Source organism: Zootoca vivipara, chromosome 15 (assembly GCF_963506605.1).
Source record: "Zootoca vivipara chromosome 15, rZooViv1.1, whole genome shotgun sequence".
NCBI classification, from domain to species: domain Eukaryota; kingdom Metazoa; phylum Chordata; class Lepidosauria; order Squamata; family Lacertidae; genus Zootoca; species Zootoca vivipara.
The window spans coordinates 14,037,583-14,063,902 of record NC_083290.1 but is presented as its reverse complement, the minus strand read 5'-3'; the positions used below and the strand labels follow the sequence as shown (position 1 = coordinate 14,063,902).

At 48.7% G+C, this 26,320-nt stretch overlaps 1 protein-coding gene across 1 annotated transcript; it reads right to left on the bottom strand.

Annotated features, from left to right (window-relative positions):
- Positions 1-17,884: 17,884 nt before the first annotated feature.
- LOC118097252 (kelch-like protein 4) lies at positions 17,885-24,707 on the bottom strand. Its single transcript, XM_035139985.2, has 4 exons — positions 24,614-24,707; positions 23,031-23,109; positions 20,956-21,183; positions 17,885-19,346 (listed from the first exon to the last, which is right to left on the bottom strand). Exons 1-4 carry the CDS (start codon positions 24,705-24,707, stop codon positions 17,885-17,887), a joined length of 1,863 nt encoding a protein of 620 aa, XP_034995876.1.
- Between the last annotated feature and the right edge of the window lie 1,613 nt (positions 24,708-26,320).

Here is a 26,320-nt window from a genome sequence, read left to right as displayed (position 1 = left end):
GGTATCTTTTACCGGACATGGACCTGGGGTACCTGTTGCAGGGAGCTTAATGGTCGCGCCCCTTCCCTTCTGGTCAGTTTTGGAACACCGTATGAGCAACTGCATTTGGGAGTCCGACATTGATACGTCCTGTATCAGTATGCCACGGGTGATGCCCTGGGGGGAGTCCTCACACACAACCTCACCCACTCTGAGCGCCCCAAAGTACGCTATGGAGAAAGCTGCAGAGAATAGGCGCGCTTCAAATTTGGACCAACAGAGGGACCTTAACTGTCTATGAACCTGCGCCAACATGTCAAAGGTAATGGGTCGCCTAGGGTCGCTGGCAGGCGGCTGGAGCCTACGCCAGCCCTCCATAGCTCTACGCAAATGGAAGTTGTCACACGGATCTGTAAAATAGAGTGATTTGGAAAAGAATGTGATGGCTGCTGTATGAATGTTGAGAGTCTTCGGTGCGCGACCCAGGTTCCTCAAGTGCACCACATACTGCATGACCTCCCCCTGGGTAGGTGGGCCCAGCAGTGAGGCAGTGGATCCCCTCCGCCTGAACTTAGTGAAATCGGACCAAGCCCGCTTATAAGAGCTCAGTGTAGAAGGGGCAACCGAAGCTAATACTCCCTTTCGGATTTCTCGCTCCCAAGGTTCCATAGATGTTCCGGGAACGGCTCCGGCGACTGGCTTGCCTCCGGTGCCAACGATCGGAAGCGATCCATCTGGAAGCGAGACAAAGCATCTGCAATGTTGTTATTGACCCCTGGCACGAATTTGGCGGAAAATTGCATATTTAACTGCAAACTGAGTAACACGAAGTGTCGTAGGAGAGAGGACACCCTCATCGATCGCGTGGATTGCCGGGTTAGGACGCTGACCACCGCTTGGTTGTCGGTTCTGAAGCAGACCCGTCGATTCCTGAATTCTTCGGACCATAAATGAACGGCTACTACTATCGGGAAAAATTCTAGAAATGTTAAATCGCGTGTAATGTCCGTACCTTGCCAGCCTGCCGGCCAACGCTGCGAGCACCATCTACCTTTGAAGTAAACCCCGAAACCTAAAGTACCTGCCGCATCGGATTGCACCTGGAAATCGGCTCGCCGTAACATCATGGTGTCCTGCCATAACGACACCCCGTTATAATTCTCCAAAAACACTAGCCAGGATTCAAGGTCGGCCTTGACCTCGCGGGGGAGTCGCCTCCTATGAAAAGGCTTTGTTAGGCCAACCGTGAGCCTGGCTAGGCGCCGGCAGAATGGACGTCCAGGTGATATAACCTTGCAGGCAAAGTTGAGGTGTCCTAGAAGTGATTGCATTTGCCTAAGGGTAAGTTTCTTAAGAGGGATGAGTTGCCTAATGGTCTCTTTGAGGGCGATTAGCTTTTCAGAAGGCAGACGTGAAGTTTGCGCCACAGTGTCCAATTCTATGCCTAAATATGTAAGGCGCGCGAGGGGCCCTTCAGTTTTTTCCGCTGCCAACGGTACCCCCAATTCCTCTGCAAGGTCTGAGAAGGCCTGCATAAGGCGTGCGCAGTCGGAACTGTGCGCGCTAGCCACGAAGAGAAAGTCATCCAGATAATGGGTGACCCCTGGCAGACCTGTTTTAAAGCGAAGGGCCCAATCCAGGAACGTGCTAAAAGTTTCGAACGCAGAGCATGCCACGGAGCAACCCATAGGCATGGCCTTGTCGATGAAATATGCCCCTTCAAATCTGAAACCCAGCCATTTATAGTCCTGCGGGTGAACTGGAAGTAGGCGAAACGCTGATTCGATATCGCATTTTGCCATCAAGGCACCCTTACCAAATTGCCTTACTAACTTCACCGCCTGATCGAAGGAGGCATATTTCACCGTGCACAGCTCCCGGGGTATGCCGTCATTGACAGACCTGCCTATAGGGTGGGAGAGATTATGAATGAGCCTAAATTCCCCTGGGACTTTTTTAGGGACCATTCCCAATGGGGAAATATGGAGATCAGGTATCGGTGGTGCTGCGAACGGGCCAGCTACACGTCCTGCTGATATTTCTTTGTTAATTTTTTTTAATGGCTATGTCTGGTCTTTCCCTAACAGATTTCTGATTGGGGGGTTCACCTGTGCTAGGTGGGGTACACACGGGTATACGGAAGCCGGTTGAAAACCCCTCCCAAAGGTATTTAGCTGCATCGTTATTGGGGTAACAGTCAAGCAGTGATTTTAGCGGGTGAAGTCTTATGGGAGAGTGGGCCAGAGCAAGAGATCTGTTAATATCTATTAGTCCCTGCAGTTGCTCCCTGGGGGGCACCTGAGGTGTTTCTGGGGCCCTGGTGCGAGTTTCCCCTGCCACCCCGAAAGGACTGCCTCCCTTTAAAGCACGAAACTCCCGGGTGCTGACCCAAACACTTTTCGCATTCATGTATGTACTTACAGTTAGGTCGCTGACAAAGGCCCTTATTATATTCCCAACAAACCCTGCGTCGCGGGTCCCTCCTGGGTTCAAACCTGGCGGACCTAGGCGGGTCCGTCTGCTTCCTCTCTACATACGGGACCACGTGATTGCTCCAAAAATGTTGGTGGCGCTGATCCCACCTGGTTTTAGGGTTTTGTGAAGCATTCCTACGGAAGTCTTCATCATAATTGAGGGCGGCCGCCTCCCCCGCCATCCTATAGGCCATCCTAACATCTGCTATGTAAGCCATTAAGTGCATTGCCCTCTTTGGGTATGCTGCTGTTATCACCGCAATCCAGATATGCATTCCATCCAACCAATTTTCGAATGTGCGGTCAGCACGTGGGGTCCTATGTCTGCGCCTGCCGTACTCCTTCCTCTTTTCGCCCTTTCCCAGCATTTGGGATAACGGTAAAAGGGTGAAAATATCTATAAAATCGCCATTCAAGATTTTTTCCCGCGTTTTATTAGATAAATGGGATCCCAGAATGATATCTGTGTCTGAATTAGTGGAATACTTTGAATCTGGAATAAGGGCGCCATCCCTCCATTCCAATGTCCCCTTGAATGACTTACGATGAGCACTGGCCCGCCTCTTATGCACCCACAAAGGAAGCCCCATCTGATCTTCCGCAATCCCCCAATAGTCCTCCATCGGGACCTCGCCATCTGATTCGGACGACGTACCTGAGTCATATGAGTCGTCATCCTTACTTCTCTTACGCTTTTCGGTCTTCTTTTTTGCCTTTCCCCCCTGACGACGCTCCTCTTCGTCCCGTGACGCCGATTCACCCTCTTTCGCTGGCCTGGAGGTGTCGTCGTTTTCAGACGTGTCAGAACCCCCATCATTCCGCTGGGCCACCTCTTGCGCGGGCTGGGCCCCTTGCAGGCCTGACCGATTGGAAGGACCTGCCCCTTGCAGGCCTGACAGATTGGAAGGACCTGCCGATTGAACCCCCGCTCCCTGAGGATGGGAGTTGGGGGCGTTAGTGCGTGCCTTCTGCCCCCGCGTCCGCGGGGCCTGACTCACGTCATTTCCACGCTCGGAACCGGAGCTGGAAAACAAAGAAGCAGAAGTGCAAGGCGACTGGCTATCTGTTAAACCCGTGTCAAAGATGAGATCCTGTGACTCTGCAATCACCGTTTGCGACTCAGGAGGATCCTCCTGTGTGGCACCGGCCGTGGGTGCAAGTGATTTTGCCAGAGGGACTAGCTGTTTACAAACATCCTGCAGGGTGTTCTGTAGCGTAGAAACCACCCGAGCCAAGGCCTCAGCCTTGTCCTGTGGTGCAGGACCCTTGGAGGGGGCCTTGCCTCGGTCCCGTCTGGGTGCCATTATCAAAATGTACCTAGTATGACAGTAAGCTTCCAAACAACGTACCAGCTACTTATTAATACGCTTAGTAGTTACCTAATATTCTGTGCTATTGCTTCACTTCTATATTTTAATAAAATATGAAATAATTTCTATGTTTATTTTATTTATTTATTTATTTATTTTAATTATTTATTAATTATTTTTATTTTTATTTTTATGTATTATTTATTTATTTTTTATTTATTTTTATTTTATTTTTTTATTTTTTATTTATTTATTTATTTACTTATTTTTTATTTTTTAATTATTATTATTGATATATATATAATTATTATGGATTTATTGATGTAACGTCAATGTTTTTAAATGCAATTAATTTCGATTAGAATACAAATTATTTGCTTAACTGCCTAAGAATAGAATTATTATTATTACCGCTGTTCACTTTAGTTATTATTGCAGGCACTCTGGCGTGTCGAACCGTCACTGAACTGCGTATGAATTTCAGGCAATTAATTGGGGACACAAGAACCTAATCATAAACCGTCAGTTAAATTGCCAGTTAAACCGTAGCTGAACTGCCTATGAATTGCAAGCAATTGGTTGAGGACAAGAGGACCTATTCAAAACTGCCAATTAATTTCCCAGTGAGACACACGTACCAATAATTTATCTAATAACAATCAGCAACAATATCAATTATTATAAAAGGGAAGAAAAAACTTTTGGGCAAATGTAGTCAATGGACTGGTACAGTTGGCCCTATGGGGTAAAATGACCCTCTCAAGATGGCTGCCACTAGCGGACATACAAGGCCACACACAAGATGGCCGCTGCCGAGCATAAACCACAAAATGACCCTCTCAAAATGGCGGCCACTAACAGACGCGCGAGGCCACACACAAGATGGGCGTCTGGCAAACAACTCTAAGCATAAACAGAAACTTGCCCCTCTCAAAATGGCGGCCGCAAGCGGACGCACGAGGCCACACACAAAATGGCTGCCGGGCAAATTACTACACGCAGGAAGACCCACTCAAAATGGCCGCCGCGCACCACGTGGTCCCTAGCGACCAGCCCAAGTGGGCTCTCCGCTGAGGAAGAACAACAAGAGGGACAAAGCCACGACAAGAATTTAGCGAGATGGCTCTCCGAGCTAAGGGATAAGCCGAAGACTAGGGGAGGTGGTTGCCAGATGCTATGCTCAGGTTTTACACTACAGGGGGAGGGTGAGGGGTTAAATCGGAATTCGCTCACCCGGCTTCACGAAGAGCCCGTCAAGTAGAATGGGTAGAGGAGGCTGCAGCCTCGACTCTACCCTGTCCAGAGTTGATCGCTGATCGCAAAGGAAGTCACAGGCAGGCAGCCGCCTCAAACCCACACGCGATGGGGCGACGGAGGAGCCAGAAGCAACTTTAGCCAAGCCGTGGTGGATAATTATCCCGGCCACAGGGAGAACCCGGAAGAGGCGCGGAAGTGGCTTTAGGGAAGCTTTTAATGTTTGTTGTTTTATTGTGTTTTTAATATTCTGTTGGGAGCCGCCCAGAGTGGCTGGGAAAACCCAGCCGGATGGGCGGGGTATAAATAATAAATTACTATTATTATTAACATCTTTTGGTTGGAGGAAAGCTTCACAAAATTCAGATGAATGCCAATTTCAAGGAACAGCTGACTTTCAGTTCAACCTAAAATTCGCATTTTGGTTCAGCTTTTGAGCCAAAGAATCTATGGCGTACTTTGAAGGAGTGTGTGATCTTTAGGTTATCTGCATTGCGTTATTAGTCTGAGGAGTGGAAAGCCATTCAGTTTGCTGAAAAGGTGGATCGAATAAAATCCTTAAGTGCCCCTTGGCCGGCTGGCCTCTGACATTTTTTACTGAATTGTATTTTGGGGATATTGTGAGGCAGGGGGCATCTCTGGGGATGTTTGGGGGAGGCACGGCTAACTTCCCTCCAGCCACCTCTCTGGGAGATGCTGAATCCCCTGCGGCCAGCCTGGTGGCAGGATGGTTGGTCAGATGGACAGGTGATTGACAGATCCCAGGCTCCCCGGGGAACGGTGGGTGGAAGGAACAAGTTGCTAAATAATTCAGGCAGCACTCCTGCCTCCCTTGACACCCCTTTTGTTAACAAACATCATCATCCCTTCCGGAAAAAAACCAAACCTAAGCATGTAAGCGAGGAGACAAAGGAGAGATGTACTGTATATTAAAAGGTAAAGGTAAAGGGGCCCCTGACCATCAGGTCCAGTCGTGTCCGACTCTGGGGTTGCGGCGCTCATCTCGCTCTATAGGCCGAGGGAACCAGTGTTTGTCCGCAGACAGCTTCTGGCTCGTGTGGCCAGCATGACAAAGCTGCTTCTGGCGAACCAGAGCAGCACACGGAAATGCCGGTTACCTTCCCACCGGAGCGGTCCCTATTTATCTACTTGCACTTTGATGTGCTTTCGAACTGCTAGGTGGGCAGGAGTAGGGACCGAGCAACGGGAGCTCACCCCATTGCAGGGATTCAAACCGTCGACCTTCTGATCAGCAAGCCCTAGACTCTGTGGTTTAACCCACAGCGCCACCTGGGTCCCTATGTACTGTATATTACCATCTGCCAAATTATACTATCTGTAACCCTTGTCTTGCACTGGGAAGGGCAATCAGGGGGGGGGGAGAGACCACTTTTCATGGTGGCACCAACCAAGGTAATTGGGTGGGGGATCCAAAACATCAAGGAGCCAATCTGTATATGTGGACTGTACCATTTTCAGGCAGCAGGTGGGAGGCCAAAAGAATCCTATACAAAGCCCTGCTTTATCAAATCATAGAATCGTAGGGTTGGAAGGGACCCTGAGGATCATCTAGTCCAATCCCCTGCAGTGCAGGGATATGTAGCAATGGCCCATCTAGCTCCTACGTGTCCTGCTGAACATCAGAATTTTTCCAGGAAGCCCACATAGAAGTATTGAAGGGAATAAGCCTCCCCTTGCTGTTTTGCCACCCAGCACTGAAAGCTAGACTGCCTTTCAGCATGGAGGTTCTGCTTCACCAACAGACCTTGCAGCCTTTGCATTCTGATCCTCCATCCATTTGTCAAAGATGCTGCAGTCGCATCCTGAACCTTCGGTCCTTCAGGGGGCTGAGCTGGACGACTTCTGAAGACCCCGTCCAGCTTGACAATTCTTTTCAAAGTTGTGAAGTGTGGGTAGGGGCTGTAGGCCAGTGGTAGAAAATCTGCCTTGGATGCGGAAGCTCCCAGGTTCAAATTCTCAGCACCTCCAGGTAGGACTGAGTAAGAACCCTGATTGAAACCCAGGAGAACCACTGCCGGTCAGTGCAGCCAGTACTGAGCTGGAAGGGCCCAATGACCCGACTCAGCATGAGGCAGCTCCTATGATTTGTCAAAATCTTTTTTGACTAATAAGCCTTTCCTCTGGTTAAAAAGGCAGGTGAGGCAAATCAATGTTCTTCGATCGCTCAATGGCCCCTTAATGGAGCGACCTCTTTCCAGCCAGACCCTGGCAAGGTGTGTATGTGTGTGTGTAGAGAAGCATTTTGCTATCCCTGAAATTAGCTTCTGGAGAAGAAAAGCCCACGTCTGCCCGTGCCAAAGAAAGCCAAGCCCCTTCCTTGGCTTTTGAGGACAGGAGGAAACCACATTCATCAGTGATTAACTAGGTTTCCCATTGAATAAGCCGCGCTGCCCTGCCCGGTCGTGCCCCAGGTGTCTGCCTTGCTAATCGGCTTATCGAGAGAGAGCAGCGCTTGCGCTTTGGGCCTGGCTTGCGCTTTGATGCTAATGCAGGCAAGTGGAGCGTTATCAGGCGTCCCGGATTCCACCTTGGCCGGCTGCTGCTGGAGATGCTGCCTCCTGTTTTGCCTCGCTGCCAACCTCATGTTTCGCCAGTTAGAAGAAATCGCCTCCTGGGAAAATAAGATGGGCCTTCCCCTGCTCTATTTTTCCCCTCCTTTAAAAACTAGAAGCAGCGTGAGAACATAAGTAGAGCCTGCTGGATCAGGCCCACCTAGCCCTGCGGGAAAAAGGGGACATCCTGTTTTTTCATGGCCATTTTGGGTGTTGCTATCTCTCACACTGCGGATGGTGAGAGCAGTCACGAAATTAAAAGACGCCTGCTTCTGGGGAGAAAAGCAATGACAAACCTAGACAGCATCTTAAAAAGCAGAGACATCACCTTGCCTACAAAGGTCCGTATGGTTAAAGCTATGGTTTTCCCAGTAGTGATGTATGGAAGTGAGAGTGGGACCATAAAGAAGGCTGATCGCCGAAGAATTGATGCTTTTGAATTATGGTGCTGGAGGAGACTCTTGAGAGTCCCATGGACTGCAAGAAGATCAAACCTATCCATTCTTAAGGAAATCAGCCCTGAGTGCTCACTGGAAGGACAGATCGTGAAGCTGAGGCTCCAATACTTTGGCCACCTCATGAGAAGAGAAGAATCCTTGGAAAAGACCCTGATGTTGGGAAAGATTGAGGGCACTAGGAGAAGGGGACGACAGAGGACGAGATGGTTGGACAGTGTTCTCGAAGCTACGAACATGAGTTTGACAAAACTGCGGGAGGCAGTGCGAGACAGGAGTGCCTGGCGTGCTATGGTCCATGGGGTCACGAAGAGTCGGACACGACTAAACAACAACAATCTCTCACACTCACATCCTGCACTCTCGCCACACACAAAAACACACACGTTTTTGGGCGCTGCACAATATCTTGCCCTGAAAAAAGTGCTTTTTTTGGGGGGATGAGCATAAGGTGCAGGGTAAGTGACTCACCTGGGAGAACATCCCAGAAGATGTGCATCCTTGTTTGGGGCCTGAAGGAACCTCAAGAGACAACTATGTGAAGCGGTCTGATCTTGCAGAGCTCTTCTGATGTTCTCACTAGAACCAAGAGAATGGTTTGCAGCACACTACAGCCTCACATCACAACAGGGGCATTTCAGATGGCCGGCGGGTGGCCATCACATCACCCAACTCCTCTGTTTCCCAGTGGCTGCTCCCGGGGGAAATGGCTCACTCATGTTTACATGGCAGAAGGAAAAGCTGGAGTTATAAGATTGGTGGGAGCTTCAGGGCACAGTGAGTCCCCTCCGCCAGGCCCAAAGCAGCCGCTTGACTTTTAAAACAAGGAATTCCGAAGCTGTTTCCCCCCCAAAGCTGCTGGTGCTTGGGCAAATGGGTCAGTTAAGAAAGAGAAAGTCAGAGATCACGATAATTGCTGCATTTTAGATGCTTTTCTTGCTCACTCAATTGAAACTGCTTGAGGGGCGCTGCAGATGGTGGTGGAGGAGGATAAATGGGTTGGCTTAATTAGATTTATGGCTCATCCTGTTCCCAAAGACTGGGGGGGCAGATGTCATCACCCTTGTATTCAAAACAAGGGCTGGATCACTCCCCCACTCCATATTGTATCAAGGAGGAATGGCCATGCCATTGAGGTAACTCTCCAGTAAGAGAGAGTAACTCTCCAGTAAGAGAGAGAGAGAGAGAGAGCCCTGCTAGATCAGGCCAATGGGCCATCTAATCCTGTTCTCACAGGGGCAAACTAGATGCCCCAAAGGGAAGTCATCAAGTGGGACCCGAGCAGAAGAGCCCTCTCCCCTCCTGTGGTTTCCAGCAACTGCCACTCACAAGCATTGCTGCTTCCAACTGTGGGGGCAGAGCAGAGCCATCGTGCCTAGTAGCCTTTGATAGTCCTCTCCATGAATTTGTCTAATCTGCTTTTAAAGCCATCTAGGTTGGTGGCCACCACTTCCTCCCTTGGGAGGGGGTTCCATAGTTTAACTCTGCGCTGTGTGAAGAAGGACTTTCTTTTTTATCTTTCCTGAATCTCCCAACATCCAGCTTCATTGGATGTCCACGAGGTCTAGCGTTAGGAGAGGGAGAGAAAATTGTTTCTTTCTAAACTTTCTCCATGCCCTCCAAATTGTTATAAGCCACTATCGTGTCACTTCTTTCTCATCTTTTCTCTAAACTCCAACATCCCAAATGCTGCAGCCCTTCCTTATAGGGGAGTGTTTCCCCATCTGGTCTTTAAGCTGCAATCATGGACACTCTTGCAAGGGAGAAAACCTCCTTGATCTCTCTGGGACTTACAGGTGAAACTCAGAAAATTAGAACATCGTCGAAAAGAGCATTTATTTCAGTAATGCAACTTATTATTATTATTATTATTATTATTATTATTATTATTATTATTTACAAATGCTTTCTTTTGGAAATTCCACAGTAATAAAACAAATAGTTACAATAATTCAAAAATAAACAAAGATAAACATTGCTATTACATTTCATTAATTACATTCCATTTATAATTGACCCACCTAACGACAAATAATTACAATTACAACAAATAAAGGGTTGACATATCTTGCTTTGCATATCATGCATCTATCTCATTTATTGGTTTCACCTTTTAAGTTGCATTACTGAAATAAATGCACTTTTTGACGATATTCTAATTTTCCGAGTTTCACCTGTACTTGTAATAAATAAGCTTTGATTGCTTGGGTATTGGGATTTTGCTAGATTGACTCCCTTGCTGTCCAGGAGAGCTGTCCAAGGTGCTGAAAAGCTCTTGTGCAGAGGTGAAGAACCTTGGGTGTGTAGGTCAGGCATCCCTAAATGTCGGCCCTCCAGATGTTTTGGACTACAATTCCCATCTTCCCCAACCACTGGTCCTGTTAGCTAGGGATCATGGGAGTTGTAGGCCAAAACATCTGGAGGGCTGCAGTTTGGGGATGCCTGCTGTAGGTGAATGAAGCCCTCCAGGCTTCTCTGTCTGGCCTTCAGAACTCTCTCCAGGCCATGCCCTTCATAAGCTCTGCTTCACACCCATGAATGCTTCTGCCCGGCTGGAATGTGCCCCTGAATTCTGATAATGCCTCGTTTGCTTGGATGAAGGATAGAGAGGGTTATCTCAGCATCTCTAGAAACTAGCTTACCATAGAACAGTGAAATTTGCATTCATTGATCCACCCATTTTTGTCTTGGGTTCTATCAACCACTGATATGTGGCCCTCAGAGGGTTCCATAGAAGGCAATGTGGCCCTTGGGCTGAGAAAGGTTCTAGTGAGAACATCAGAAGAGCTCTGCAGGATCGGACCAAAGGCCACCCTGCTTCCCACAGTTGTCTCCTGAGGTTCCTTCTCATCATCATGGCTAATGGCCCAGTTGTGAATTTATCAAATCCTTTCTTAAAGTCATGTGGCAATGAGTTCCACAAGTTACTCGTGCACTTAGTGAAGTAGTCCTTCCTTTTATTGGCCATTGATCTACCACCCATCACTTCCATTGGGTTGCTTCCGCTGCTACCTTTCTGGCAGCACCAGCCCAGGAATAAAAACAGCAATTACAGCAACAAAGACTAAACTGTATTAAAAATGGCAGCTGTACCTCAGTTCAGCTGATACCAGCAGCTTTCGGTGCCTCCTCTTTTTGACCTTTTCCACCTCAGCTAGTTGTTTCTTAGAAGAACTTATATCTGAGTTTGTTTATTTCTTCCTCAACCCCATCCTTCGTCCTTTCATGCCATGGCTTTTTAGATTGTAAACCTGAGCACAGAGACTCTCCTTTCTTTTTTTTAAAATGACTTGCAAGAGACTCCGTAGGATAGCGACGGGAAATCGTTAAACAAACGAGCACATTCTCCCTGCAGTCTTGTGTTCTTGCCCCAGAGCACCTGTTCCTGTCACCTGTAGATCACCTGCCATCACAATGATGTCAGGTGACCTCTTTCCACCTGTGCAGCTTAAAACCAAACCATGTGAGAAGAAGAGCAGTGCTTTGTGAGGCCTGACAATCAACTGATCTTTGGTGCTTGCAAAGTGCAGGCTTTTGCAGACACCGACAACCAGCTGATTGCTGACATCCTGCAACCCTAGCCTGAATGGACAGCAGATTCTACCTACCTACTATCTATCTATCTATCTATCTATCTATCTATCTATCTATCTATCTATCTATCTATCACATTTATAACCCACCTTTCCTCCAAGGAGCTCAAGGTGTGCCCATGGTTCTCCTCCTCCTCCTCATGATTCTCTTACAACAACCCTGTGAGGTAGGTTAGGCTGAGAGACGGTGACTGGCCCAAGATCACCTAGCAAGTGTCATCATGACCAAGTGGGAATTTGAACCCTGGTCTCCCAGGTCCTCATCCATCACTTATAACCACACTGGCTCTCAGTCAGGGGTATCAACTTGAATAAAATATTGAGGCCCCCAGGTATGCCCAACCCTGCACAATCAATCACAAGACACAGTGTTCCCGCACCATTTGAATGGCAGTGCCCATCAACTTTGGGGTCCGCCATTCCCTTCAAATATTTTTTTGGGGGGAGCAAAGGGACCTCGTCCCTTAGGAGTTGGCTCCTATGCTCTCAGCGACTTGGGAGGAGCCCACCCAAATAACCAGTTCATTCGAATGGACTTGCGTTCTGACTTTTTGCCATTAAGCGTTGCACATTCTGAATCTGAGGGGTGACGCTGGAGGCGGGGAAAATTCCCCTTGAGGGGGTGACACTGGGAAAATTTGGAGACCAGCGACTTAATTTGACCCACCTCTGAAAATCTCCATTGCCAACCCCCATCTTTTGGATGGGGCAGGGAGACAAGGCAGCTCTTGCTCTTTCCAGAATGGGGTCTTTCAAGGCCTTATGCTCTGCTAGGATTATAGTTGGAGAATCTGCTAGTGCTGAGCCTCTGAGCTCGTGTGTGTGTGTGTGTGTGTGTGTGTGTGTGTGTGTGTGTAGCAGCTATTTATAATAGGATTGTTCTTTGCTGCGTAGCCATCTCTCTACACCCCCCCCCATTGCCCGGCACCACATCCATGCCTCCTGTGTAATGCACCGGCTTTTATTAGCCATTAGCCCTATTACTCATGTCTGTGACTTTATTTCATCCCGCCTCTTTCCCTTGCATTGTACTTGGCTTGCCTATAAAATGCCCCCGACTGAGATTCTGAAAAGGAGAAAAGGGATCATAAAGCCCAAAGTGGGCACCGTGGGGAGTAGGGGCAGCGAAGCCCATTAGCGGTGCTGTTTTCCAGGATCCCTCCCACAAGTCTGCCAGAAATTCAGATTATTTTTAAAACGATGGCTCTGGATTGGAGGGAGGCTAATTAATTTCCCCAGCCCATGGTTTCTTTCTTCTTAAAAAAATAAAAATAAAAATCAACAAGGTCTGGGACTCAGATCGGCCTTTAGGTCAGGCCCTCTCGTCTCATTTTGGTACCTCAGTCAAGAGATGAAAGTGACAGGGTGTCTGGCTGCACCAGGAGATAGATCCATCAGTTTAGCTTGTGCATTTCTCCATTCTTAAAACATCTCATGGAAATTCATCAGCATCCATTCACATTTCCCTTAATATACTTGTTCATACACAGTCTTGCCTAACATATACAATAAAGCTATGTAAAGCTTTTCCTGTGAATGCATTTCTGCATATCATTTTGTTATTATAATCACCATAGTCATTATTTATTGTGTTTCTTAGAGGTTCGTTGAAGGTGCTGAGATTTGTTAGGAGACCCCTCTATTCCCCTCACAGAGCTGCCATTCCCAAAGAAGTTTAACAGTCATTCTCTTTCCCCAGGGAATTCTGGGAATTGTAGTTCCATGAGAGGAACAGGCAGTGCTTTTTTTCCTGGGGGGGACACAGGGGTACGCATAACCCTAAACATTTTGTGAATCTAAGTTTGGCCTCATTGAGGGGCAGTATTTCAATATGAATAGGAAAATGAGAGTACCCCTAAACTTTTTTTAAAAAGAAAAAAAGGACTGGAAATAGGGGTCTCATAACTCTCAGCACCCTTAATGAGCTCCCAGAATCCTTTGCGGGAAGCCATGACTGTTCAAAGTGATATCATAGAGCTTTCAATGTACGGTGCGAATGTGGCCTATGTCTACTCTGGAAAGGATTAGCACAAGAAATGACTTTGAGGGCACAATCTTATCCTCAATTGCCACACACACACACACTGAGGTGGAAGGTGAGAGGGTGGGTATGTTGATATGACACCAGGCCTTGATTGGGCGTGATGCCATCATGTGACATTGGTGGGGCTGGCGTGGGAGTCAATGGGATTCTGGGCCAGCTCAGTCCCTCCCCCCATCAACCACCAGAATGTCCTATTTGGGGCTCCCTATTGTTGGGGATCCATCTAGAAGAAATGCTTGTCGAATGGAATGATCTACCTTCTCTCCCACCCAACACATTGCTTTGTGGGTTCTCCTGATCTCTCAGGAGGTGCCAGGGCAAAGAAGAGGGGGAGGGAGCTCTATTTCTCTATCAGGTCCTTGTGTGGGCTTCCACTGGTGCAACCAGTTAACTGAATCTGGCCCGCTGGTCAGTTGGACTAGGTAAAGAGACATCTCCACACAATCTACCATGCCTGGTGCAAATTGTGGTTTGGACTGCACCTCCAAATCTCTCCCTTGACTTTTCACAATTTGCCAGGTGGTTTTGGGCAGGTGTGCATGGGAATATATTTAGGTTCCTCCTTTTCCATCCTCCCACAGGCTTTGAAGCATCAAGCAGAGGGGATCCCAGTTCCCGGAGGAAATGTTTTCTTGAGGAGAGAAGGCCAGGAGCCTGCTCAGTGACGTCCACCTAAGGGTAATGCATCCCATCTTTTGAGAGGTAAGCTTCCGGGGTGACGGGAAAAGGGTATTGCTCCAGGGATGTGGACTGTATTTCTGTGCTAGGAAGAGGATTGGTTTGCAAGTATAAAAAACCAAGGCAGTAACAGTGTGTTGCTTGAACCTCTGAATGCTTCTTTATATAGAAAATGCATAACCAAAGCTGGGCTGGGTGGAAATCTTTCTGTCCGACACTGGCGGAAGCTCAAACTGTGACTGTATTGCGGGCAAAGCAGGGAACTGTTGTTTTTTAATCTAGGCAGCAGGGGAAATTTCACTCTTTCCACCTAGAAACTGGACAAAGGTAAATACGGTGCCTGTTGCTCCACCCCTTTTTGCCTGATAGCTCCTCCCACCACTGACATGTGGGCCTCAGAAGGTTGCGCAGAGGGGAATGTGACCCTCAGGTTGAAAAGGGTTCCTCACCCCGGTGTACTGTTTTGGGGGAAGTGAATTAGGTAGGGCCACAGGAAAGAGGTTAACATCTGGTTACCGTAGCAGCCGTTTTCTTTGAGATCCGCCACAGCCCAGAGCTTCAGAAGCAGAATATCAGCTGGGACATCTGAAGTGTGGGGGGCATATCAATGCCTTTGCCCCTCCCTAGAAAATCTTGTATGTTTTGCTTTATTTTAAAAATTATTTTAAGCCACTTTGGGGACTCCAGTTGGTATACACAGCTTAAAAGGTAAAGGTAAAGGACCCCTGACAGTTAAGTCCAGTTGCAAACAACTCTGAGGTTGCGGCGCTCGTCTCGCTTTACAGGCTGAGGGATCCGGTGTTTGTCCACAGACAGTTTTCCGGGTCATGTGGCCAGCAAGACTAAACTGCTTCTGGTGCAATGGGACACCGTGGTGGAAAGCAGAGCGCACGGAAACGCTGTTTACCCTCCCACCACAGCGGTACCTATTTATCTACTTGCACTGGCATGCTTTCAAATTGCTAGGTTGGCAGAAGCTGGGACAGAACAACAGCGGGAGCTCACCCCATCACGGGGATTCGAACTGCCGACCTTCTGATTGGCAAGCCCAAGAGGCTCAGTGGTTTAGACCAGTGCTCCCCAACCTTTTTATCGCCGTGGACCAGTCAACGTTTGATCATTTTACTGCGGCCCGCTGAGGGGGGGACGACGTTGATTGCTTATATTTTATTTAGATCAGTGGTTCCCAACAGGTGGTCCGCGGACCCCCAGGGGTCCGCGAGCTATGCCAGAGGGGTCCGCAAGATGCTATTAGAATAAAAAATATATTAAATATATTTCGTATGATAACAGATTTTTTGTTTTGGCCGCTTCCTGCATGAGCAGAGTCTAGCGCAAAACTAGAATTAGATAGAGGCAGTAGTTCTGCTGCATGCCGTTAGGTGGCGCTTTACAAACACTACTGTTTTGCAAAGAGGCAGCGTGCGCATTCTACTAACGCTCACCTCCCCAAGATGCTTTGCGCGCGTCAGCTTCATTTGTGCGCTACTGCGCAGGTACCCTGTCTTCTCCATTCCCCTCCCTCCTCCCTGGCGCGAGCTACCTCTTTGCAAAACAGTAGTGTTTGTAAAAAAAGCGTTGTTTTTCGTGGAAGCTACAGTTCGCGTAGTTAAAAATGGACCGTTGGTTAAAAAGTGGTTTGTTAAACAACAAAGGCCTACAGCATAGCTGCCAAGTTATCCCTTTTTTTAAGGGATTTTCCCTTATGCTGAATAGGCTTCCTCGCGAGAAAAGGGAAAACTTGGCAGCTATGGCCTACAGATGAAGAGGAAGATAATGCATTTGATATTTCAGAAATAATGGACTCAAAGGACAGATTTAACTCATTTCATTAAGAACTGAAAATTAAAACTAACTGTATACTGATGGAGTACTCTGTTGTAACTGTAAAAAACGTATAAATATAAAATATAAAAAGACTCTTAACTTGGCTCTCACTTTTTAATTTTAGGATTAGGAATTAATGGGGGTCCTTGTCACAATAGCGGCTCGATGAGGGTTCCTCGAGAAAATTTTGTTGGGAATCCCTGATTTAGATTGTTTTGATTTAATCATTTTAATTTAATTGTATTTAATGTTCCTTGGGTGGCCCGGTACCAATTGATCCATGGACCGGTACCGGTCCGTGGCCCGGGGGGTTGAGGACCACTGGTTTAGACCACAGCACCACCCGCGTCCCAGCTTAGAAATGCTCTAAATAAATGAGGGAGTCTGTAAGTAGTCCTATCAAGAGTGCTACAAAGTGTAACACAAAGCGGTTGTGAGGTCAACCTGCAATTATGTGAGTGAAAGGAAATGCTCATAGGGCCCAATAATGTGCAGTCTACAATAACGCTGGCCACTGCCTGCCTGCTAGCTGGACTCTACTGGCTCAGAATGTTCTAGGGTGCCAAAGAATGTTCGCAGACATTCCAACTTCTGAGTGACATTGAAGATCAAGTCGGTTCCTGTGAGGGTAATGGGAAAGCCAGTTGGGCCGAGGGAGGAAAAGAAAGGAGCTCAGAGCATCAGGGAATGTTCACAAACATTCCAACGGTTGAAGGACCATTTCAGGATGTCAGAAATCAGGGAAATGGAAGGTCAGTTGGGCTGAGGGAGAAAAACAAGCAAACTCGCAGAGCTTTGAGGTGTGGGCTTTGGGAGCGGAAGCAAAGGATCAGAGGCTTCGAGGAGTCAGGAATAAGAGGCAGGTGATGAAACCACACATCGGATAATGGGGACCGCATCCTCTTGTTTGCAGGGGGAGCTTTAGTGGCGGGTGTGCGGTGGAGCTGTGGGGCTGCCCTCCTGAGTCCAGTATCACCTCACCTTACCTGGCTGCTGCTGCTGGGGTAGGACCATAGCTGCCAAGTCTCCCGTTTCCCCCGGGAAAACCCCTTTTTTACTTACCTTTTCCCAGTGGTCCCCCGTATCACTTCGTCTCCCGTTTTTCTCCGTTATTTTCTCCTGCCAGCGGCCATTTTTTCCCTTTCCGATCTGCCCTTCTATGGGCACCAAAAATGGCCGCCACCAGCTTCAAAAGTCGCATCTACGCATGTCCGGAAGTGCATAGACGTAACTTCTGGGGTTGGCGGCGGCCATTTTTGGTGCCCATAGATGGGCGGAGCGACACCGGAAGTTGTGTCGGCGCACTTCCTGACATGCGTACAAGCGACTTTCGAAGCCGGCGGCGGCCATTTTTGGTGCCCATAGAAGGGCAAAGCGACACCGGAAGTTACATCAACGCAACTTCCGGTGTCAAATGGCTGCCGGTCCCGGATTCTGCAGTCCGGAACTTGGAAGGTAAGGGTAGGGCATGGCAGTGAGGAGATCAGGGCTGGCTCAGAGCTGCCCCGCCATAATCCCAGAGCCATCTAGGTAGGCTGCAGTGATGCCGGTGCTGGGACAGCTCCAAAGCTCTGGACCAGCACACTGGCCGCTACCGAAAGGTAGGTTTAGCAGTCACAACAACAGCGACAACTGGGTATTTGGCTCCTCTCTCTTTTTAAATATACCAATTAAAAATAACAAGGACCAAAAATGTGCTAAGTAAGGTTGGCCACCGGGCTGGGTTCCAAGCTGTCTTCCGCCTGCTCCTCCACCTCAGAGGCGGATCCCCGGTGGAAGACAGCCAGGATGTTTTTTCTTGGGACCTTGAGCGGAATGCAGCCAAAGCCAAACGCCCCATAGTGGGGGTCAGGTAAAGTTGCCCCGCACTGGACCCAGTTCTGCTGGCCTGGCTCCCAGTAATGGATGGCGCTGGAATAGCGGTCGTTGCTGTCGCCCCCGAAGACATACACCCTCTTCCTCCAGCAGACGACGCCCGGGTAAGAGATGGCGATGGGGAGGAGAGGGACGGAGAGTTCTTGGTTCACCGTGCCATCGCTCAGCAGGCAGACGCAACGGCCGGTGAAGTACCGGGACCCTTCGTTGCCCTCTCCGGAAAGTCCCCCGACCACAAATATGCAGTCGCCCAAGGTGATGGCGCTGGCCTCGTAGAATTCAAAGGCCATGGGGACCTGGGACCAGGCGCCGGATTTGATGTCGTAAACCAGGAACCCCTTGTGAGGGACGGGAATTTCGGAGTCGTCCCTTTCCCCGCCGACGAGGTACAGTTTGCTCTTGAGCGTCACAGAGGTGAAGTAAGTCAAGGCAAAGGGGAGGCTGGAGATGTCCGTCCACTCCTCGCGCTCCAAGTCGTAGCTCTCGGCGCACACGAGAGTCCCGGTGCTGTCCCAGCCGCCGGCGGCGTACAGCCTTTTCTGACATAGGAGGAAAGCGTGCCACGCCCGGGCTGTGGTCATGGGAGGCAGCTTGGACCAGTGGCCCCCAAGCGTGTCGTACACCAGCAGGTTGTTGGAGTAGGAGCCATCTAAATGCTGCCCGCCGGTGATGTAGAGCTTGTGGCCCAGAGAAACACAGCTAGGCGAGGTCAGCGATTTCAGGTCGGGAAGCTGCTCCCACTGCTCATTGGATGGGTCAAAGAAGTGCACGTGAGAATCCAGCTCCTCATCACCAAGGTTCATCTTGCTCCATTTGGGAAGCCCCACGCACACAATGCCCTTGTGGTACATGCCTTGCCGTAGGCCTCTGCTGGCCCACAGCCGTTCAGGGACGCTGAGTTCCTCCCATGGCAGTCGGACGCACTCATAAAACTCTTCCGTCTCGGCCCGGACCTCGGCGAGTTCCTCAGGGCTCAGGAGAGAGAGGCGGATGTGGTCCATCAGGGCCGCGTGCTTCAGGAGGCGCTCGTCAGGGTTGTGGTACACCCAGCGGCGCATGGCTCTGTAGACGGTCAGTTCGGAGTCCACCTCCAGGCCGTCCGAGGCAATTATGCTGACCAGGATGCTGAAGTCGAGGGCAAGGAAGGCTGTGAGCGCGACGAGGTGCTCGAAATGGAAGGCAATGTAGCGAGAGGCCGGGCGGAGGAGAGGCTGGTGGTTGTGGGAATACGCGAGCACGTAAAGACCTAAGCAGTTCTCCATGGAAATCCTCTCCACGAGGAACCTGCAAGGAGCCAAGGAGGAAAGACTTTTTTCACGTATGGCTTGGTGGAGAGGAAGCAGGTAGACCGGGACATGCTTTTCTCCCTCTTTCGTAATATCAGAACATAGCAGAGCAATTCAAAGTGCTGCTTTTGACCTACAAGCCGCCCAGAGTGGCTGGGGAAACCCAGCCAGATGGGCGGGGTATAAATAATAAATTATTATTATTATTATTATTATTATTATTATTATTATTATTATTATTATTATTATTACAAAGCCTTATGCCTCAAGGACTGCTTTTCTCCATCTGAACTAACCTGAACCCTGCAACCATCATTTCAGGCCCTTCTTCATGTGCCCCTTCCATGGAATGGTGGCAACAGAAGAACAGGGCCTTTTCAGTGGTGGCTTCCTATTTCCTCTCTCCAGGGAGGCCCCATCATTACATATCTTCAGGTACAAAACTTCCTTTTTAAACAGGCCTTTGGCCTTGAACCCCTTAGAGTAGATGGGATGTTTTAATGTATCCCACCCCCTAGTCATATGTATTGTTTTTTGTTGTAAGTCATTTTGTAAGCCATGTTGATTTACCATGGCAAAAAATAAGGAGACTGAAGAGAACATGCTGGTTCTGAACTGGCTGTGCAAGCCCACAGGGATGTGTCTTTAGATCAGGAATGGCAAAGTTGTGGCCTTCCATTTTTTTAAAAAATAATTTTTATTAATTTTTAGAAAAAGAAAACACATACAAAATATACAACATAAACTCTGTCCCTTCATTTTCCCTCCACCCACAAGCCCACCTCTGCCACCAGTGAGACCCATGGGTATTGGGGAACAAAGGGGTCCATTTTAAGCTGGGTTTGACCTCCCCCCTCCTTCCTCCCCCCTCATCCCCCCCTGCCACTGAGAGGACAAAGGCGGAGGATCTCTGGGGATTGGCTTATCCCCCAGCTATTTCTTCACTGTACTGGAAAAAAGAAAAACAAGGAAAAAAGGGGGGAAAAAAGGAAAAATATAAAAAGGGGGAAAAAAAGGAAAGAAAAAAAAAGAAAAAGGAAAAATATTAATGGCTTCCACGACTCTCCTCCTCCTGGATTTCCCAACCTCTTTACATAGTTATGGCGGGTTTTCTAATCCAATTCATAATCTTATTCTTATAATATTAACACAATCCTCCTCCTTCTTCATGCTGTCCCCCTCTGAGCCCCCCCCTGCCACTGGGGTAGCCCGAGGAGTCCAGCAGTCAAAAGGTTCCATTTTTGTGTCTGGGTTTCCCTCCACCCTTCCCCTCCCCTCAAGGCACCCCCTGCCACTGGGTACCAAGAGTAAGAAGGGGGAGACAGGCAGTTTTCCACCCAAACACCTCCTGATCACCAAAATTATTCAAAAACAAACTCTAAGCATATTTCCTCAGCCATTCTTTTTACTCCCTCCAGAAAGCTCTTAACCTTAAACTATAAAAATCGTTTTATTTATTTATTTATTTATTTATTTATTTTTTAATAGTGGCCTTCCAGCTCTTTGGACCCCATCAGTGGCCAGGAGTGACGGGGAAGTATATAGTCTGGAAACATGTGAAGGGCCACAGTTTCCCCTTCCCTGTTTTTGATGCCCTTCCTTATTACCTGGTGATGATTTCCAACGCGGACATGATTTGAAGCCTGCTGGCTGCTGTGAACAGCTCTTCTACGTCTCCAGAGAGGAGGAGCAGCTCCCCTGTATAGATGTAATCCAGGAGCTTCTGGAGGGAGGAGGCGGTCAAATCCATCAGCACAATTTCCCCCTCCCGGGATTCCTTGAAGGTGCTGGTGAACATTCTCTGGAAGTAGAGGCTGATGGAAGCCAAGAGCGTTCTGGAGGGAAAGAGGAGAGATGCGCTAGGGTGCATCACACAGAGAGAAGAGGCGACAGAGAACATGCTTTGCACCTGGGCCAATTCTACCATTAGAAATAGCGAGGCTGCTGCACCAGGCAGGAGTTGCTGGGGGTGGGGGTGGCAGGGACCGGCAGCAAGGATTTGAAGGGCAGGGCCGTTGGTGTCATGTGTCCTCCCCTCTGCTCCTGACCTAGCCAGCCGCTCGTGGGTGGGACAGCAGCTAAGGATGCTGTCCCATCAGACGTGTGAGAGTAAGCTTCAATTTCTGGTCCAGCTTTCATACATACACTGGGGTGGAGAGATCTTGCCTGCTTCAGGCAGCAAAATGTCTTGAGCAGGCATGCAGACCGCCTGGGCCAAATCCCCAGCACCTGTGGTTAAAAGGAGCTTAAGGAGCAGAGTGAGGAAATAACAACAACAACAACAACAACAACAACAACAACAACAACAACAACAACAATAATAATTTATTATTTACACCCCGCCCATCTGGCCGGGTTCCCCCAGCCACTCTGGGCGGCTTCCAACAAAACATTAAAATACAGAAATCCATCAAACATTAAAAGCTTCCCTAAACAGGGCTGCCTTGAGATGCCTTCTAAAGGTCTGGTAATTGTTGTTCTCTTTGACCTCTGGTGGGAGGGCATTCCACAGGGTGGGTGCCACTACCAAGAAGGCCCTCTGCCTGGTTCCCTGTAACTTGGCTTCTCGTAGCGAGGGAACTGCCAGAAGGCCCCCTCGGCGCTGGACCTTAGTGTCCGGGCAGAACGATGGGGGTGGAGACGCTCATTCAGGTATACTGGACTGAAGCCGTTTAGGGCTTTAAAGGAAAGAGGCTGACGTGCAGCTGCCTGCCAGTACGCCACCAGCCAGATGGAAGAGTGGTCTGACTCTGTTTCTAAGGAGGTTTCGCATACTAGGGAAGCACAGCACAATCTCTCTTCTGTGGACCTCACTCAGTATAAGGGAGCTCTCGGTAAGAAGGGCTGTAGCTCAGTGGTGGAACAACTGCTTTACATGCAAAAGGTCCCAGATTCAATACCCAACAACATCTCTGGTAGGGCTTGGAGAGCTCCCTGTCCGAAATCCCAGAGAGCCACTGCCAGTCTGTAGACAACAGAAGGACATAAGAAGATAAGAAGAACCTGCTGGATCAGGCCAATGGCCCATCTAGTCAAGCATCCTGTGTTCACAGTGGCCAAGCAGATGTCTGTAGGAAACCCGCAAGCAGGATCCAAGCACGAGAACTCCCACCCCCATGGCTTCCAACAACTTTAGCATTTCTGACTCTGACTGTGGAGTCAGGGCATAGCCATTGGGGTTTGTGGACATCAATAGCCCTCTCCTCCTCCATGCATTTGTCCAGTCCTCTGTTAAAGCTACCCAAATAGGTGGCCATCACTGCCTCCTGTGGCAGGTAGTTCCATAGTTCCATAATATTGAGCTGGATTGATCAATGGTCTGACACAGCATAGGGTAGCTTCCAATTTTCTGACCCCGCCTTGATGCAGGTCAAATCCACTTTCTGCGTGTCTCAGCCAAAGTAACTTTGCACCTCTTCTCCTGGAATGCCTCAGCATATACTCCTACTTGATAAATGGCCTCCGTCCTTTCCTCAAAGTCACTCCTGAGATGCCCCTCCCCAGCAGAGCGTGGCTTAGAGCAGTGTTTCCCAACCTTGTGTCTCCAGATGTTTTGGGACTACAACTCCCATCATCCCTAGCTAGCAAGACCAGTGGTCAGGAATGATGGGAATTGTAGTCCGAAAACAGCTGGAGGCACAAGGTTGGGAAACACTGGCTTAGAGTACTGCTGGCTTCTTACCTGTGGCAAGGGAACTTTTTTCCTTCGGCCACCAGGGTGACATCACAGAGCTGTTGAGTCTGGTACAGCTGCCTGATACCTGCAGGGTTGAGAGGATGACATGAGGGGGTTAAAGGAGGCCGGTGAGCAGGTTTCACTTCAACACACCAGGTGCTAGTGCAAGTACATTAAAATGTTAATCATGAGGTTGCCGGATCAGGCCACATTGCAGTAAATAGCATAAAATGAAGAGGACAACAGAGTGGCACATAAAATTTGCATGTGCTAATTAATGCACCCAACCCTTGCTAAAAACAGGATTGAATTCCCCACGCATCAGCTGATGTGCGGGGAACTCAAACCAGCTTGTTCGCTGTCTCCCCTGACACCAACTGTGACGGGTGGGAAGAAGCACCTGCCTCCCTATCGCCTGACATCATTGTGATGTCAGATGACTGACAGGCAGCAGTCCTGCCCACCTGTCAAAGTTGGTGGAGAAGGGGTGGGATAGAGAGAGATGAAGATCTGACCCCCCCCCCCCGAATGAAAAAAGGTTCCCCATCTTTGCCCTAGAACATAAGAAGCAATGAAAAAAGAACAGAATGTTTCAAGGAAAAGGTACAGCATCCCTTTCCTTTATAGTTGGGCACGTATAGGAAGCTACAAAATGTTTAAGATTAGGAGGGAAGGATTCTAGGCAAACTTGCTTTCCCAGCGAGCATTGATAGTGGGAATGATCCTGCACAGAACTCCTGCAGCCAACCCGGTTCTGCTTGCTTGTCATGCAAAATCGAACATACAGGGATAGGGGAAGTCCCTGCCAACCCTTTAATTTAGTTACTACTTATTTTGTAACATTTATAAACCACTTGATTGCATTTTTTTAAAAAAAAACACCTCTTAAAGTGGTTTTAGAAAAGATGAAACCATAAAATTACCAAGAAGAAAAAAGAACAACAACAATTGAAGACTTCCAACAAGTTAAAATAACAACAGGTTAAAAGCAGATTAAAACTGGGAGCAACTTTCTAAGTGTGTGGACAGGCTTGCCTAAGCAAAAATGTATTTAGCAGGTGGCCAAAAGAGTACCGAAAAGAGCAATCTATGCTTCTTGAAAAAGAACTGTCACGAATCTTCCAACATTCAGCTTTGCAGCACGTCCTTGAGTTCTACCGTTTTCAGAAAGGGATACATACTTTTCTCTATCCACTTTCTCGGGCGCAGGGGAAAGGCACCTATGAGGGTCAAGTACTGGGAGTGCTGGTGTTGCAAGATCTGATTCAGGGGCCTCCTGCTGGCAGCCAGCTTCAGGTTTGGCGAACCCTCCAATTGGCAGCATTGGGGAGCATAGGCGCCGAGGGGGGTTCAGCCCCTCCAATAAAATATTTGAGTGGCCGCCACCCCAAAATTTGATGGCCACTCAAATGGTTTGTGTGCACCATGTCATGTGATTGGTTATGTGGGACGGGGCTTATCCCCCCCCCCAATACTTTATTCACGTTGGCACCCCTGTTAGGAAGCCACTCTGGCTCCTTAGCCTGCAACTCTGTAGCCTCTGGCTCAGTGTCCCAGTCACAACTGGACTCCAGGGTCATCACACTTACCCTGCTTGATGATGTGTTTCAAAGACAGTAGTTCGCTTTGGGGGTCATCTGACCCCAATTCTTTCTCCCTCGGAGCCTCTGTAGTCTTAGCCATTGGGGATGTCTGGCGAGTAAAGCTGTTATCCCCATGAACAAAGATACAGAATGTTAGGTCCTTAATGTTGGGGTTATTCAAAGGGGTGCATTCATTTCAACCTGTTCACACAGACCAATAATAACAATAACAATAATAATAATAATAATAATAATATATTATTATTATTATTATTTATACCCCACCCATCTGGCTGGGTTTCCCCAGCCACTCTGGGCGGCTTCCAACAGAAAAGCACAATGGAGGTAGAGATGCTCCTTCAGGTATACTGGACCGAGGCCGTTTAGGGCTTTAAAGATCAGCACCAACACTTTGAATTGTGCTCGGAAATGTACTGGGAGCCAATGTAGGTCTTTCAGGACCGGTGTTATGTGGTTTCGGTGGCCGCTCCCAGTCACCAGTCTAGCTGCCGCATTCTGGATTAGTTGTAGTTTCTGGGTCACCTTCAAAGGTAGCCCCACATAGAGCGCATTGCAGTAGTCCAAGCGAGAGATAACTAGAGCATGCACCACTCTGGCGAGACAGTCCACAGGCAGGTAGGGTCTCAGCCTGCGTACCAGATGGAGCTGATAAACAGCTGCCCTGGATACAGAATTAACCTGCGCCTCCATGGACAGCTGTGAGTCCAAAATGACTCCCAGGCTGCGCACCTGGTCCTTCATGGGCACAGTTACTCCATTCAGGACCAGGGAGTCCCCCACACCTGCCCGTCTCCTGTCCCTCACAAACAGTACTTCTGTCTTGTCAGGATTCAACCTCAATCTGTTAGCCGCCATCCAACCTCCAACCACCTCCAGACACTCACACAGGACCTTCACTGCCTTCACTGGTTCTGATTTGAAAGAGAGGTAGAGCTGGGTATCATCCGCATACTGATGAACACCCAGCCCAAACCCCCTGATGATCTCTCCCAATGGCTGCATATAGATGTTAAAAAGCATGGGGAAGAGGCCAGAACCCTGAAGCACCCTTAAATGCAACCTTAGAAACGCAACCTTAGAAACACAGGATCATAGAATAGAATCATAGAGTTGGATGGGACCTCAAAGGTTCTTCCTGTTGTTCTGCTACTAATAATAATTGCATTTATAGCTCATCTTTTACCCCCCAAGAAGCTCAAAGAAACTGACATGGTTTTCCCACCCCTCCTCATTTAATCCCCACAACAACCCTGTGAGGTAGGCTAGTCTTGAGAGGCCGTGACTGGCCCAAGGTCACCCAGTGAGCTTCATGTTCAAGTGGAGGGATTTGAACCTTGGACTCCCAGTTCCTAGTCTGACACTCTCACCACTACACCACACGGGCTCTCTAGGAAGCCGCCTGATATCGACCAGACCACTGGTCCATCTAGCTCAGTATTGTCTGCACTGACTGGCAGCAGCTCACTATGGTTTCAGCCCTACCCAGAGTTTCCAGGGATTCAGCCTGGGATCATCTGGTGAAGATAAGGTCCTCTACCACTAATCTATGGGCCTTTTCCCTAAGAATAAATCAAGATTCCAGTCCTCATGGTTCTGATGTAAATAGGAATGCAGGAAGCTTCCTTATACTGAGTCGGGTTTTGGTCTCTCTAGCTCAGTATTGTCTAGAGCAGGCATCCCCAAACTTCGGCC